The 16,725-nt window shown below is 39.9% G+C and overlaps 1 protein-coding gene across 1 annotated transcript in view; it reads left to right on the plus strand.

Annotated features, from left to right (window-relative positions):
- LOC110300626 (coiled-coil domain-containing protein 7A-like) overlaps positions 1-16,725 on the plus strand; it is a 319,531-nt gene that overhangs the window by 287,897 nt on the left and 14,909 nt on the right. Inside the window, exons 55-56 of the mRNA XM_085843505.1 lie at positions 13,522-13,617; positions 15,063-15,158. Of these exons, the coding sequence (XP_085699631.1) occupies positions 13,522-13,617; positions 15,063-15,158 (192 nt within the window). The remainder of the gene's footprint in view (positions 1-13,521; positions 13,618-15,062; positions 15,159-16,725) is intronic.

Consider the following 16,725-nt stretch of genomic DNA (forward strand, 5'->3'; position numbering starts at 1 on the left):
ATTTTCTGAGGAACCACCAGACTGATTTCCAGAGTGGTTGTACCAGCTTGCAATCCCACCAACAATAGAAGAGTGTTCTGCTTTCTCCACATCCTCGTCAGCACCTGAGTTTTTATCTTAGCCTTTCTAACTGGTGTGAGGTGGAATCTCGGTTGTTTTGATTTGCATTTCTCTGATGACTAAAGAGATTGAAATTTTCTTTAGGTGCTTTTCAGCATTCCCTATTCCTCAGGTGAGAATTCTTTGTTTAGCTCTGTGCCCCATTTTTAATAGGGTTATTTGATTCTCTGGAGTCCAACTTCTTGTGTTCTTTGAATATATTGGATATTACAACTCTGTTGGATGTAGGATTGGTAACAATCTTTCTTACTGTGTTGGCTGTTGTTTTGTTCTATTGACAGTGTCCTTTGCCTTACAGAAGCTTTGTAATTTTATGAGGTCCCATTTGTCAATTCTTGATCTTAAAGCATAAGCCATTGGTGTTCTCTTCAGGAAATTCTCTGTGTTTGGGGCTATGTGTTTGGGGCTCTTTACCACTTTCTATTCTATTAGTTTCAGTGTATCTGGTATTATGTAGAGGTGCATGAGCAAGTTGGACTTGAGCTTTGTACAAGGAGTTAAGAATGGATTGATTTGCATTCTTCTCCATGCTAACTACCAGTTGAACCAGCACCATTTGTTGAAAATGTTGTCTTTTTTCCACTGAATGCTTTTAGTTCCTTTGTCAAAAATCCCATGACCATAGGTGTATGGGTTCGTTTCTAGGTCTTCAATTCTATTCTATTGATCTACCTGCATGTCTCTATACCAATACTATGCAGTTTTGTTTTGTTTTGTTTTGTTTTGTTTTATCACTATTGCTCTGTAATATAGCTTGAGGTCAGGGATGGTGATTCCCACAGAAGTTCTTTTATTGTTAACAATAGTTTTCACTATCTTGGATTTTTGGTTATTCCAAATGAATTTTCATATTGCTCTTTCTAACTCTATGAAGAACTGAGTTGGAATTTTGATGGGGACTGCACTGGATCTGTAGATTGCTTTTGGCAAGATGGCCATTTTTACTATATTAATCCTACCAATCAATGAACATGGAATATCTTTCCATCTTCTGAGATCTTCTTCGATCTCTTTCTTCATGGACTTGAAGTTCTTGTCATTTGGATATTTCACTTGCTTGGATAGAGTCACAATAAGGTATTTTATATTATTTGTGATTATTGTGAAGGGTGTTTTTTCGCTAATTTCTTTCTCAGCTTGTTTATCCTTTGCATAGAGGAAGGCTACTGTTTTGTTTTTACATTAATTTTATATCCAGCCACATTGCTGAAGTTGTTTATTATCTGTAGGAGTTCTATGGTGGAATTTTTGGGTCATTTATGTATACTATCATATCATCTGCAAATAGTGATATTTTTTACTTCTTCCTTTTCAATTTGTATCTCTTTGGCCTCCTTTTGTTGTCTAATTGCTCTGGCTAGGATTTTGAGTACCATATAGGTAGGGAGAGAGTGGGCAGTCTTGTCTAGTCCCTGATTTTAGTGAGATTGCTTCAAGTTACTCTTCATTTAATTTGATGTGGGCTACTTGTTTGCTGTATATTGCTTTTACTATGTTTAGGTATGGGTCTTGAATTGCTTCTCGGCCTTTTGGCTAAGACCAAGGTATGGGCTTTGAATTCCTGATCTTTCCAAGACTTTTAAAATGATGGGGTATTGAATTTTGTCAAATGCTTTTCAGCATCTAATGAGATGATCATGTGTGTTTTTTTTCCTTTGAGTTTGATTATATAGTGCAGTACGTTGATGGATTTCCATATATTGAACCATCCCTGTATCCCAGAAATCATTATGTATTATCCCTGAATCACTTGATCATGATGGATGATTGTTCTGATGCGTTCTTGGATTCAGTTTGCAAGAATTTTATTGAGGATTTGGCATCAATATTCATAAGGGAAATTGGCCTGAAGGTTCCTTCTTTGTTGGGTCTCTGTGTGAACAGGTATAAGTGTAATTGTTGCTTCATAGAATGAATTGGGTAGTGTTCCTTCTGTTTCTAATTTGTGGAATAGTTTGAAGAGTATTGGTCTTCTTTTTTTTTTTTTTTTTTAATATTTTTATTACATATTTTCCTCAATTACATTTCCAATACTATCCCAAAAGTCCCCCATAGCGCCCCCCACTTCCCTACCCACCCATTCCCATTCTTTTGGCCCTGGCATTCCCCTATATTGGGGCATATAAAGTTTGCAAGTCCAATGGGCCTCTCTTTCCATTGATGGCCGACTAGGCCATCTTTCGATACATATGCAGCTAGAGACAAGAGCTCCAGGGTTCTGGTTAGTACATCATGTTGTTCCAACAATAGGGTTGCAGATCCCTTTAGCTCCTTGGGTACTTTCTCTAGCTTCTCCATTGGGAGCCCTGTGATACATCCAATAGCTGACTGTGAACATCCACTCCTGTGTTTGCTAGGCCCCGGCATCATCTCACAAGAGACAGCTATATTTGGGTCCTTTCAGCAAGATCTTACTAGTGTATGCAATGGTGTCAGCGTTTAGAAGCTGATTATGGGACGGATCCCTGGATACAGCAGTCTCTAAATGGTCCATCCTTTCATCACAGCTACGAACTTTGTCTCTGTAACTCCTTCCCTGGGTGTTTTGTTCCCAATTCTAAGAAGGTGCACAGTGTCCACACTTTGGTCTTCATTCTTCTTGAGTTTCATGCGTTTAGCAAATTGTATCTTATATCTTGGGTATCCTAAGTTTTGGGCTAATATCCACTTATCAATGAATACATATTGTGTGAGTTCTTTTGTGATTGTGTTACTTCACTCAAGATGATGCCCTCCAGGTCCATCCATTTGGCTAGGAATTTCATAAATTCATTCTTTTTAATAGCTGAGTAGTACTCCATTGTGTAAATGTACCATAATTTCTGTATCCATTCCTCTGTTGAGGGACATCTGGGTTCTTTCCAGCTTCTGGCTATTATAAATAGGGCTGCTATGAACATAGTGGAGCATGTGTCCTTTTTACCGGTTGGGACATCTTCTGGATATATGCCCAGGAGAGGTATTGCTGGATCCTCCGGTAGTACTATGTCCAATTTTCTGAGGAACCGCCAGACTGATTTCCAGAGTGGTTGTACAAGCTTGCAGTCCCACCAACAATGGAGGAGTGTTCCACTTTCTCCACATCCTCGCCAGCATCTGCTGTCACCTGAATTTTTGATCTTAGCCATTCTGACTGGTGTGAGGTGGAATCTCAGGGTTGTTTTGATTTGCATTTCCCTGATGATTAAGGATGTTGAACATTTTTTCAGGTGCTTCTCTGCCATTCGGTATTCCTCAGGTGAGAATTCTTTGTTCAGTTCTGAGCCCCATTTTTTAATGGGGTTATTTGATTTTCTGGAGTCCACCTTCTTGAGTTCTTTATATATATTGGATATTAGTCCCTTATCTGATTTAGGATAGGTGAAGATCCTTTCCCAATCTGTTGGTGGTTTTTTTGTCTTATTGATGGTGTCTTTAGCCTTGCAGAAGCTTTGTAGTTTCATGAGGTCCCACTTGTCAATTCTCGATCTTACAGCACAAGCCATTACTGTTCTATTCAGGAATTTTTCCCCTGTGCCCATATCTTCAAGGCTTTTCCCCACTTTCTCCTCTATAAGTTTCAGTGTCTCTGGTTTTATGTGAAGTTCCTTGATCCACTTAGACTTGACCTTAGTACAAGTAGATAGGAATGGATCGATTCGCATTCTTCTACATGTTAACAACCAGTTGTGCCAGCACCATTTGTTGAAAATGCTGTCTTTCTTCCACTGGATGTTTTTAGCTCCCTTGTCGAAGATCAAGTGACCATAGGTGTGTGGGTTCATTTCTGGGTCTTCAATTCTATTCCATTGGTCTATTTGTCTGTCACTATACCAGTACCATGCAGTTTTTATCACAATTGCTCTGTAGTAGAGCTTTAGGTCCGGCATGGTGATTCCACCAGAGGTTCTTTTATCCTTGAGGAGAGTTTTTGCTATCCTAGGTTTTTTGTTATTCCAGATGAATTTGCAGATTGCACTTTCTAATTCGTTGAAGAATTGATTTGGAATTTTGATGGGGATTGCATTGAATCTGTAGATTGCTTTTGGCAAGATAGCCATTTTTACAATGTTGATCCTGCCAATCCATGAGCATGGGAGATCTTTCCATCTTCTGAGATCTTCTATAATTTCTTTCTTCAGAGACTTGAAGTTTTTATTATACAGATCTTTCACTTCCTTAGTTAGAGTCACGCCAAGATATTTTATATTATTTGTGACTATTGAGAAGGGTGTTGTTTCCCTAATTTCTTTCTCAGCCTGTTTATTCTTTGTGTAGAGAAAGGCCATTGATTTGTTTGAGTTAATTTTATATCCAGCTACTTCACCGAAGCTGTTTATCAGGCTTAGGAGTTCTCTGGTGGAATTTTTAGGGTCACTTATATATACTATCATATCATCTGCGAAAAGTGATATTTTGACTTCATCTTTTCCAATTTGTATCCCTTTGATCTCCTTTTGTTGTCGAATTGCTCTGGCTAGGACTTCAAGTACAATGTTGAATAGGTATGGAGAAAGTGGACAGCCTTGTCTAGTCCCTGATTTTAGAGGGATTGCTTCAAGCTTCTGACCATTTACTTTGATGTTGGCTACTGGTTTGCTGTAGATTGCTTTTATCATGTTTAGGTATGGGCCTTGAATTCCTGATCTTTCCAAGACTTTTATCATGAATGGGTGTTGGATCTTGTCAAATGCTTTTTCCGCATCTAAGGAGATGACCATGTGGTTTTTGTCTTTGAGTTTGTTTATATACTGGATTACGTTGATGGATTTCCGTATATTGAACCATCCCTGCATCCCTGGGATGAAACCTACTTGGTCAGGATGGATGATTGTTTTGATGTGTTCTTGGATTCGGTTAGCAAGAACTTTATTGAGGATTTTTGCATCAATATTCATAAGGGATATTGGTCTGAAGTTTTCTATCTTTGTTGGGTCTTTTTGTGGTTTAGGTATCAGAGTAATTGTGGCTTCATAGAATGAGTTGGGTAGAGTACCTTCTGTTTCTATTTTGTGGAATAGTTTGTGAAGAACTGGGATTAGATCTTCTTTGAAGGTCTGATAGAACTCTGCACTAAACCCATCTGGTCCTGGGCTTTTTTTAGTTGGGAGACTATTAATGACTGCTTCTATTTCTTTGGGGGATATAGGGCTGTTTAGATCATTAACCTGATCTTGATTCAACTTTGGTACCTGGTATCTGTCTAGGAACTTCTCCATTTCATCCAGGTTCTCCAGTTTTGTTGAGTATAGCCTTTGGTAGAAGGATCTGATGGTGTTTTGGATGTCTTCAGGATCTGTTGTTATGTCTCCTTTTTCATTTCTGATTTTGTTAATTAGGATGCTTTCCCTGTGCCCTCTAGTGAGTCTGGCTAAGGGTTTATCTATCTTGTTGATTTTCTCAAAGAACCAGCTCCTTGATTGGTTGATTCTTTGAATAGTTTTTCTTGTTTCCACTTGGTTGATTTCACCCCTGAGTTTGATTATTTCCTGCCGTCTACTCCTCTTGGGTGAATTTGCTTCCTTTTGTTCTAGTGCTTTTAGGTGTGTTGTCAAGCTGCTAATGTGTGCTCTCTCTAGTTTCCTTTTGGAGGCACTCAGAGCTATGAGTTTTCCTCTTAGAAATGCTTTCATTGCGTCCCATAAGTTTGGGTATGTTGTGGCTTCATTTTCATTGAACTCTAAAAAGTCCTTAATTTCTTTCTTTATTCCTTCCTTGACCAAGGTATCATTGAGAAGAGTGTTGTTCAGTTTCCACGTGAAGGTTGGCTTTCTATTATTTATTTTGTTATTGAAGATCAGCCTTAGTCCATGGTGATCTGATAGGATGCATGGGACAATTTCAATACTTTTATATCTGTTGAGGCCTGTTTTGTGACCAATTATGTGGTCAATTTTGGAGAAGGTACCATGAGGTGCTGAGAAGAAGGTATAACCTTTTGTTTTAGGATAGAATGTTCTGTAGATATCTGCCAGATCCATTTGATTCATAATTTCTGTTAGTTTCACTGTGTCCCTGTTTAGTTTCTGTTTCCATGATCTGTCCATTGGTGAAAGTGGTGTGTTGAAGTCTCCCACTATTATTGTATGAGGTGCAATGTGTGCTTTGAGCTTTACTAAAGTTTCTTTAATGAATGTGGCTGCCTTTGTATTTGGAGCATAGATATTCAGGATTGATAGTTCCTCTTGGAGGATTTTACCTTTGATGAGTATGAAGTGTCCCTCCCTGTCTTTTTTAATGACTTTGGGTTGGAAGTCAATCTTATCAGATATTAGAATGGCTACTCCAGCTTGTTTCTTCATGCCATTTGCTTGGAAAATTGTTTTCCAGCCTTTCATTCTGAGGTAGTGTCTATCCTTTTCTCTGAGATGAGTTTCCTGTAAGCAGCAAAATGTTGGGTCTTGTTTGTGTAGCCAGTTTGTTAGTCTATGTCTTTTTATCGGGGAGTTGAGTCCATTGATATTAAGAGATATTAAGGAAAAGTAATTGTTGTTTCCTGTTATTTTTGATGTTAAAGTTGGCATTTTGTTCTTGTGGCTGTCTTCTTTTAGGTTTGTTGAGGGATTACCTTCTTGTTGTTTCTAGGGCGTGGTTCCTGTCCTTGTATTGGTTTTTTTCTGTTATTATCCTTTGAAGGGCTGGATTCGTGGAGAGATAATGTGTGAATTTGGTTTTGTCGTGGAATACTTTGGTTTCTCCATCTATGTTAATTGAGAGTTTGGCTGGGTATAGTAGCCTGGGCTGGAATTTGTGTTCTTTTAGTGTCTGTATAACATCCGTCCAGGATCTTCTGGCTTTCATAGTCTCTGGTGAAAAGTCTGGTGTAATTCTAATAGGCTTGCCTTTATATGTTACTTGGCCTTTTTCTCTTACTGCTTTTAGTATTCTATCTTTATTTAGAGCATTTGTTGCTCTGATTATTATGTGTCGGGAGGTATTTCTTTTCTGGTCCAGTCTATTTGGAGTTCTGTAGGCTTCTTGTATGTTCATGGGCATCTCTTTCTTTAGATTTGGGAAGTTTTCTTCTATAATTTTGTTGAAGATGTTTGCTGGTCCTTTGAGTTGAAAATCTTCATTCTCATCCACTCCTATTATCCGTAGGTTTGGTCTTCTCATTATGTCCTGTATTTCTTGGATGTTTTGAGTTAGGATCTTTTTGCATTTTACATTTTCCTTGATTGTTGTGCCGATGTTCTCTATGGAATCTTCTGCACCTGAGATTCTCTCTTCAATCTCTTGTATTCTGTTGCTGATGCTCGTATCTATGGTTCCAGATTTCTTTCCTAGGGTTTCTATCTCCAGTGTTGCCTCATTTTGGGTTTTCTTTATTGTGTCTACTTCCCTTTTTAGGTCTAGTATGGTTTTATTCATTTCCATCATCTGTTTGGATGTGTTTTCCTGTTTTTCTGTAAGGACTTCTACCTGTTTGATTATGTTATCATGTTTTTCTTTAAGGATTTGTAACTCTTTAGCAGTGTTCTCCTGCAATTCTTTAAGGGATTTTTGTGCTTCCTCTTTATTGTCTTCTGCCTTTTTATCAGTGTTCTCCTGCATTTCTTTAAGTGTGTTATTAAAGTCCTTCTTGAAGTCCTCTATCATCATCAGGAGATATGCTTTTAAATCCGTGTCTAGCTTTTCCGGTGTGTTGGGGTGCCCTGGACTGGGCGAAGTGGGGGTGCTGGGTTCTGATGATGGTGAGTGGTCTTGGTTCCTGTTAGTAAGATTATTACGTTTACCTTTCGCCATCTGGTAATCTCTGGGGTTAGTTGTTATCGTTGTCACTATTTAAAGATTGGAGCAGAAGCTGTGTTCCACTCACCAGCAGTCTCTAAATCCTGTGGCGGGGGTCGTGGGTAGCTGACTGTACCCCGGTGCTGGTCCAGCCGGAAGAGGCCTGTGGTCCTACTCAGGCCGTTTTTCTGCTTCCCTAACTAATGCAGTCTCTGGTCCCGCGTGCAATTGGATTGGAGCAGAAGCTGTGTTCCACTCTCCAGAAGTCTTAAGATCCTGTGGTGGGTGTTGTGGGTAGCTGGTGAGTGTCAGCCGACCCTGCGCCCCAGCTGCCCCGGTGCTTTTCTGACCGGAAGAGGGTTGTGGCCCTATGTAGGCCGGATTTCTCTCTCCCCAACCAGAGCAGTCTCAGGTCCCGCGTGATTGGACTGGAACAGAAGCTGTGTTCCACTCACCAGCAGTCCCAAAATCCTGCGGCGGGGGTCGTGGGTAGCTGGCGGGTGTCAGGCAACCCTGCGCTCCCGCTACCCAGGCGCTGATCCGGCCGGGTGAGGCCTGTGGCCCTACTCAGGCCGGTTTCTGCTTCCCTAACTAATGCAGTCTCAGGTCCCGCGCAATTGGATTGGAGCAGAAGCTGTGTTCCACTCACCAGCAGTCCCAAAATCCTGCGGCGGGGGTCGTGGGTAGCTGGCGGGTGTCAGGCAACACTGTGCTCCCGCTACCCTGGCGCTGATCCGGCCGGGTGAGGCCTGTGGCCCTACTCAGGCCGGTTTCTGCTTCCCTAACTAATGCAGTCTCAGGTCCCGCGCAATTGGATTGGAGCAGAAGCTGTGTTCCACTCACCAGCAGTCCCAAAATCCTGCAGCGGGGGTCGTGGGTAGCTGGCGGGTGTCAGGCAACCCTGTGCTCCCGCTACCCCGGCGCTGATCCAGCCGGATGAGGCCTGTGGTCCTACTCAGGCCGGTTTCTGCTTCCCTAACTAATGCAGTCTCAGGTCCCGCGCAATTGGATTGGGGCAGAAGCTGTGCTCCACTCACCAGAAGCCTTAAGATCCTGTGGCGGGTGTTGTGGGTAGCTGGCGAGTGTCAGCAGACCCTGCGCCCCAGCTGCCCCGGTGCTTTTCTGACCGGAAGAGGGTTGTGAGTATTGGTCTTCTTTGAAAGTCTAATAGAATTCTGCACTAAACCCTTCTGGTCCTGGGATCTTTTTGGTTGAAAGACTTTTAATGACTACTGCTATTTCTTTAAGGGTTATGGGACTGTTTAGATGGTTTATCTGATCCTCATTTAATTTTGGCACCTGGTATCTGTATAGAAATTTGTCCATTTCATCCAGATTCTCCAGTTTTGTTGAGAATAGGCTTTTGTACTAGGATCTTATGTTTTTTTAAAATTTCCTCAGTTTATTTTGTTATGTCTCCCTTTTCATTTCTGATTTTGTTAATTAGGATACTGTCTCTGTGCCCTCTGGTTAATCTGGCAAAGGAATTATCTATCTTGTTGAATTTCTCAAAGAACCAGATCCTGGTTTTGTTGATTCTTTGTATAGTTCTTTTTGTTTCTACTTGGTTGATTTTAGCCCTGAGTTTTGATTATTTCTTGCCATCTACTCCTTTTGCATGTATTTGCCTCTTTTTGTTCTAGAGCTTTCAGGTTTGCTGTCAAGCTGATAGTGTATGCTCGCTCCAGTTTCTTTTTGGAGGTACTTAGAGCTATGACTTTTCCTTTTAGCACTGCTTTCATTGTGTCTCTTAACTTTTGGTATGGTTTGCTTTCATTTTCATTAAATTGTAAAAAGTCTTTAATTTCTTTCTTTATTTCTTACTGGACAAAGTTATCATTGCATAGAGCATTGTTCAGCTTCCATGTGTATGTGGGCTTTCTGTTTTGTTGTTGTTGTTGTTTTTGAAGATCAGCATTAGTTCGTGGTGATCTGATAGGATGCATGGAATGATTTCAGTCTTCTTGTATCTGTGGTGGCCTGTTTTATGACCAATTATATAGTCAATCTTGTATAAGGTACCATGAGGTATTGAGAAGGTATATTCTTTTGTTTTAGAATGAAATGTTCTATAGACACCTGTTAAATCCATTTGGTTCATATACTGGCTGGTTTTTTCAACTTGATACAAGCTAATGTTATCACAGAGAAAGGAGCTTCAGGTGAGAAAATGCCTCCATGAAATCCAACTGTAAGGCATTTTCTCAATTAGTGCTCAAGGTAGGAGGGCTCTTTGTGGGTGGTACCATCTCTGGGCTAGTTGTCTTGGGTTCTACAAGAAAGCAAGCAGAAACCCTATAGTTGGAACAACATGATGAACTAACCAGTACCCCGGAGCTCTTGTCTCTAGCTGCATATGTATCGAAAGATGGCCTAGTCAGCCATCAATGGAAAGAGAGGCCCATTGGACTTGCAAACTTTATATGCCCCAATATAGGGGAATGCCAGGGCCAAAAGAATGGGAATGGGTGGGTAGGGAAGTGGGGGGCGCTATGGGGGACTTTTGGGATAGCACTGGAAATGTAATTGAGGAAAATATGTAATAAAAATTATTAAAAATTAAAAAAAAAAGAAAGAAAGAAAGCAGAGCAAGTCAGGCGAAGCAACCCAGTAAGAAACATCTGTCCATGGCCTTTGCATCAGCTCATGTGTCCTGCCCTGCTTGAGTTCCAGTCCTGACCTCCTTTGGTGATGAACAGCAATTTGGAAGTGTAAGTTGATTAAACTGTTTCCTCCCCAACTTGCTTCTTGATCATGATGTTTGTGATCATGAAACCCTGACTAAGATGGTTCATAACTTCTGTTAGTTTCACTTTGCCTCTGTTTAGTTTCTGTTTCCATGACCTGTGCATTGGTAAGAGTGAGGTGTTGAAGTCTCCCACTATTATTGTGTGAGGTAAAACATGTACTTTCAGCTTTAGTAAAGTTTCTTTTATGAATGTGTGTGCCCCTTATATTTGGACCATAGATGTTCAGAAGTGAGAGTTCATCCTGGTAGATTTTTTCCTTTGATGAGTATGAAGTGTCCTTCCTTCTCCTTTTTAATGACTTTTGGTTGAAAGTTGATTTCATTCGATATTAGAATGGCAACTCCTACTGGTTTCTTGGGACCATTTACTTGGATTTCTTTTCCATCCTTTTGCTCTGAGGTAGTATTTGTCTTTGTTACTGAGGTGTGTTTCCTGTATGCAGCAAAATCCTGGATCCTGTTTCCAGTCTGTTAGTCTATGTCTTTTTATTGGGGAACTGAATCCATTGATGTTGAGATATTAAGGAAAACTGTTTTTCCTGTTGTTTTTTTGTTGTTAGAGGTAGAATTATGTTTGTGTGGCTATCTTCTTTTGGGATTGTTGAAAGATTACTTTCTTGCTTTTTCTAGGGTGTTGTTTCCTCCTTGTGTTGGAGTTTTCCATCTATTATCCTTTGTAGGACTGGATTTGTGGAAAGATATTGTATAAATTTAGTTTTGTCATGGAATATCTTGGTTTCTCCATCTATGGTAATTGAGAGTTTTCTGGGTATAGTAACCTGGGCTGGCATGAATATTCTCTTAGGGCATATATGGCATCTGCCCAGGATCTTCTGGCTTTCATAGTCTCTGGTGAGAAGTCTGGTGTAATTCTATAGGTCTGCCTTTATATGTTACTTGACCTTTTTCCCTTACTACTTTTAATATTCTTTCTTTGTTCAGTGCATTTGGTGCTTTGATTATTATATGAAGTGAAGAATTTCTTTTCTGGTCCAGTCTATTTGGAGTTCTGTAGGCTTCTGGTATGTTCATGGGCATCTCTTTCTTTTGGTCAAGGAAGTTTTCTTGTATAAGTTTGTTGAAGTTATTTACTGGCCCTTTGAGATGGGAATCTTTGCTCTCTTCTATACCTATTATCCTTAGGTTTTGTCTTCTCATTGTGTCCTGGATTTCCTGAATGTTTTGGATTAAGAGATTTTTGCATTTTCTTTGACTGTTGTGTCAATGTTTTTGTGGTATCTTCTGCACCTGATATTCTCTCTTCTATCTCTTGCATTCTGTTGGTGATGCTGGCATCTATGACCCCTGATTTCTTTCCTAGGTTTTCCAGGGTTGTCTCCCTTTGTGGTTTCATTATTGTTTCTATTTCCATTTTTAGATCTTGGATGGTTTTGTTCATTTCCTTCATCTGTTTGATTGTGTTTTCCTGTAATTCTTTAAGGGAATTTTGTGTTTTCTCTTTAAGGACTTCTAGCTGTTTACCTGTGTTCTCCCATATTTCTTTAAGGGAGTTATTTATGTCCTTCTTAATGTCCTCTATCACCATCATAAGAGGTGATTTTAGATCCGTATCTTGCTTTTCCAGTGTGATGGTGTATCCAGGACTTGCTATGGTGGGAGAATTGGGTTCTGATGATGCCAAGTAACCTTGGTTTCTGTTGCTTATGTTCTTATGCTTGCCTCCTGTCATCTGCTTATCTCTAGTGTTCCCTCCCTGGCTATATCTGTCTTTCCTGTGATCCTGATTGTGTCAGAACTTCTCAGAGTTCTGCTATCTCTGTGATCCTGTGATTCTGTGATCCTGTGATCCTGAGATCCTGGGTTTGTCAGAGCTCCTGGTAGTCAAGCTGCCTCTAGGACCTGGTGTGACCAAGCTCCTGAGATCCTGTGATCATGAGCATGTTAGAGTAACTGGGAGTCAAGTTTCCTCTTGGTGTTGTGGGGCTAGGAGCAGAGCTAGCACCCAAAGTTTGCTCAGTGCACTGGCTCAGACTGGAAGGAATCATTGCCATTGACTGGGCAGGGGTCCCTGAGTCCCTGGATCCTGGGGATCCCAGTTACTGCTGCTGTTGGGGCAGATGTTGTAGCGCCTCCTCACCAAAGATCCTGGACATGTTAGAGCACTTGGAGTAGAGCTTCCTCTGGGTGTGTGGGGCTGGGTGCTAAGCCAGTGCACAAGTGTAAACAAAGTTCTTAAAAGAATAAAATGGATAAGAATATTTCCAACCATTTTTTTTTAAAAAAACAATCATTATTCTACACCATGTGAGAAAGGAAACATAAACTGTTTGGAGACTACTTCTTATGCCAGCCAGAAGTTTATGGGGTTAGAGTTTGGGGGGGGAGAATAGAATAAATATTGGCCCACATATGACAAAGATATTAGTCTAAAAAACATTCATTCTTAGGAATGCAAACTGGTACAGCAACCGTGGAAATCACTATGAAGTTTCATAAAAGAAACTAACTAGAGTTACCATATCCTCTGCCACTCTTGGTTGTGTTCACAAATAATTGCATCCTGCTACAGAGACTTAAACATACACATTTATTACTACCATACTCCCAATAACTAGGAAATGAAAACAGACTAGATGCCTTACTGTGAGAAAAGGAAAATATATACAGAAGGTATTTGTGCCGGCTAAGTCACTTAGTCTAAATAACTGACGAAAGCTGTAAGAGGCTCAACTATAAAAGTAAGGTTATGGCAATTTTTGACTTTTTAAGGATTAAAATAAGTATATTTCAAGCCAGCATTGTGGTGCACTTAATTAATTCTAGTACCCAGGTATACAGGTGGTAGTCTATGAGTTGGGGGGCATTACAGTCAACAAAGTGAGTTCTAGGTATGACACGGCTGGGGAAAAGTTTCAGTCTCAATAAAATAAAATTAGTTTATTTCTTGTATCCTTTGAGTGACATTGTTCTTGTGTTTCCAGGACAGTCTAAATCTAGAGCAATATACGAGAAAGGAGTTGACCTTCCAAATAATCTGGTCCTTTCAAAATCTGCCTCCAGTAAACAAGAGTTTGAAGGTAAAGGTATAACTGTAAGATAGACCTGTGAAATGAAACGCTACATTCTAGTTATGTTGCTTCTATTTTCTAGTGTACTTAAGCTGTGGGACCATCCAACAGGCAAACAGTGTAAGAACAGTGGGTGTTCCATGATTGCAATGTAAAAAGATAGGTGTGCAGAGGGATTTGTGCTTCAGTACAGTAAAGCATCCTGTGTGTGGACATATGTAGACCAGACTGGTCTTGAATTCATAGAGCTCTACCTACTTATGCTATGCAAGGGCTAGGATTAAAGGCCTGTGCTACCATGTGTGTCATAAAATTATATTTTAGGTGTCAAAACCACAGATTTTGATTGAAGCGACTGGAAAGTCCCCATGAGAATTGAATTCCAAAGACATTCTACAGAAACATAGGACTCCATTTTGACGATCTTACAAAGTCTGGAAAGACTGGTGGTCAAAATAATCATGTCATATTACTGATAAGAAGAATCCTGTTTCATGGTTCCAGAACTTATTCCCAAGCTACAGAAATGAAAGAATTATGGTAATGGCCTAGAGACAGGTGACACCCAGACCAGTGAAACAGAAGAGACATCACAGAACTAAGTTCAGCTTTATGCTCAACCACAGTGTGTGGAGAGAGCAATCAATCAGCTACAGACTGTGCTGGGTACATTAGATATCCATTGCAGATGCTTGAATTGGAGGCCCTTAATATATAATCAAAACTCAACTCAAAATGAAGCAAAGACCTACAAATAAGTCCTAAACTACAAAAGAATACTAAACTAAAACTTAGTAGAAGCCCTACATGATACTTAATTTTCCAGTGTATTTTTGGATGAAAAATAAAGACCTTTCTTTCTGGAATGGGATTGGGGCTTCATATATGTACTCTACCAATTATGCAACTCTCTAGTCCTCTCCCTCCATTCTTGAACTGTACTCTCTATTATGGAAATGAAACCTTCTATTGAAAAGACTGTCATAGCCAAAATAATTGTGAACTAACTAGATCTTAATCTAAAACTTAAATTTTCATTTTAGCTTCTTCTGGTCTTACTTATTTTCCTACTGATTTTTAGAGTAACTACTCTGATATTTATCTACAGCATTTCTATAATTTTTTTTAGATGACTCACTGTGTTTAGAAAGTCTGGCATCACACTCCATATGTAGGAAGACTAACAGACTGATACTTATCTCCCTGCCTCAGTCTCCCAAGTGCTGGGATCCCAGGGGTGAACCAACACAATAATATTCTTTATAGCACATCAAATACCAAGCAAAGGTACCTCAGACAGAAACTCTTTGTGCTGGTTACACTGCTTTATGTAGATTACTGAACACTTAAAAGGAAGCTATCTATGGTTTGCAGAAGATTAAGAATTACTTAAAATATTAAAAACTTAAATCATTTTATTGCTAGAATCATCCACTAATGTTCTTATTTTTCAGAGCAACCTAAGCCTGGAAATGTAGACAAGAAAGTTTCTGATGACTCTTACAGTCCGAACATGTCAACATCTCCCACAAAGAAGCATACACTAAAAGGTAATGACATGTCTGTTATACAGATGTGTGAACCAGAGCCCTGTTCCTTTCCAACTATTTCTATTTACAAGTATCTCCAGCCTGTCAGCTCCTCCAACATACAGCTGACACTACAAGCATTGTATATATTCTTGTGCTTTTCCTGTGAATAGACACATCGCTAGAGGACTTTTTTTTTAATTAGGTATTTTACTCATTTACATTTCCAATGCTATCCCAAAAGTCCCCCCGTACCCTCTCCCCCACCCCCTACCCACCCACTCCCACTTTTTGGCCCTGGCGTTCCCCTGTACTGGGGCATATAAAGTTTGCAAGTCCAATGGGCCTCTCTTTCCAGTGATGGCCGACTAGGCCATATTTTGATACATATGCAGCTAGAGTCAAGAGCTCTGGGGTACTGGTTAGTTCATCATGTTGTTCCACCTATTGGGTTGCAGATCCCTTTAGCTCCTTGGGTATTTTCTCTAGCTCCTCCATTGGGGGCCCTGTGATCCATCCAATAGCTGACTGTGAGCATCCACTTCTGTGTTTGCTAGGCCCCGGCATAGTCTCACTAGAGACAGCTATATCAGGGTCCTATCAGCACAATCTTGCTAGTGTATGCAATGGTGTCAGAATTTGGAGGCTGATTATGGGATGGATCCCTGGATATGGCAGTCTCTAGATGGTCCATCCTTTGTCTCAGCTCCAAAATTTGTCTCTGTAACTCCTTCCATGGGTGTTTTGTTCCCAATTCTAAGAAGGGGCAAAGTGTCCACACTTTGGTCTTCATTCTTCTTCAGTTTCATGTGTTTTGCAAATTGTAACTTATATCTTGGGTATTCTAAGTTTCTGGGCTAATATCCACTTTTCAGTGAGTATATATCATTTGAGTTCTTTTGTGATTGGGTTACCTCACTCAGGATAATGCCCTCCAGGTCCAACCATTTGCCTAGGAATTTCATAAATTCATTCTTTTTAATAGCTGAGTAGTACTCCATTGTGTAAATGTACCACATTTTTTGTATCCACTCCTCTGTTGAGGGGTATCTGGGTTCTTTCCAGTTTCTGGCTATTATAAATAAGTCTGCTATGAACATAGTGGAGCATGTTTCTTTCTTACTAGTTGGAACATCTTCTGGATATATGCCCAGGAGAGGTATTGCGGGATCCTCCGGTAGTACCATGGTTGGAGGACTTTTTGTTTCTGTACACCAATAGGACCTTATGCATAGATGCTCCTTACCTCTAACCCAGGTGGATTCTTGTCTCAAAGCCTTAATATTTTGCCTCATGTTCTCAAATGTGGATATATCCCACATTAATAGTTCCCTTTAAAATTACCTATACATTGCTGTTGTAAAGACAATGCAGTTACAAATATTGTTGCATGCATTTTCATTATGTTACTTGGGTTTCTGTAAATAAGTTTTTAAAGGGGATTGTTGAATTATAGCATATATTAAATTTAATTTTAATAGGTATTACAAAATAATATCCTAACAGGATACAGTTTGTGCCAGTGTACATTAGAAACCTATATCCCAGTATTATATCTACAACTAGACATTTTCTGGAATAAAAATAT

This window comes from Mus caroli, unplaced genomic scaffold (assembly GCF_978045245.1).
Source record: "Mus caroli unplaced genomic scaffold, Mus_caroli_1 scaffold_10, whole genome shotgun sequence".
NCBI classification, from domain to species: Eukaryota; Metazoa; Chordata; class Mammalia; order Rodentia; family Muridae; genus Mus; species Mus caroli.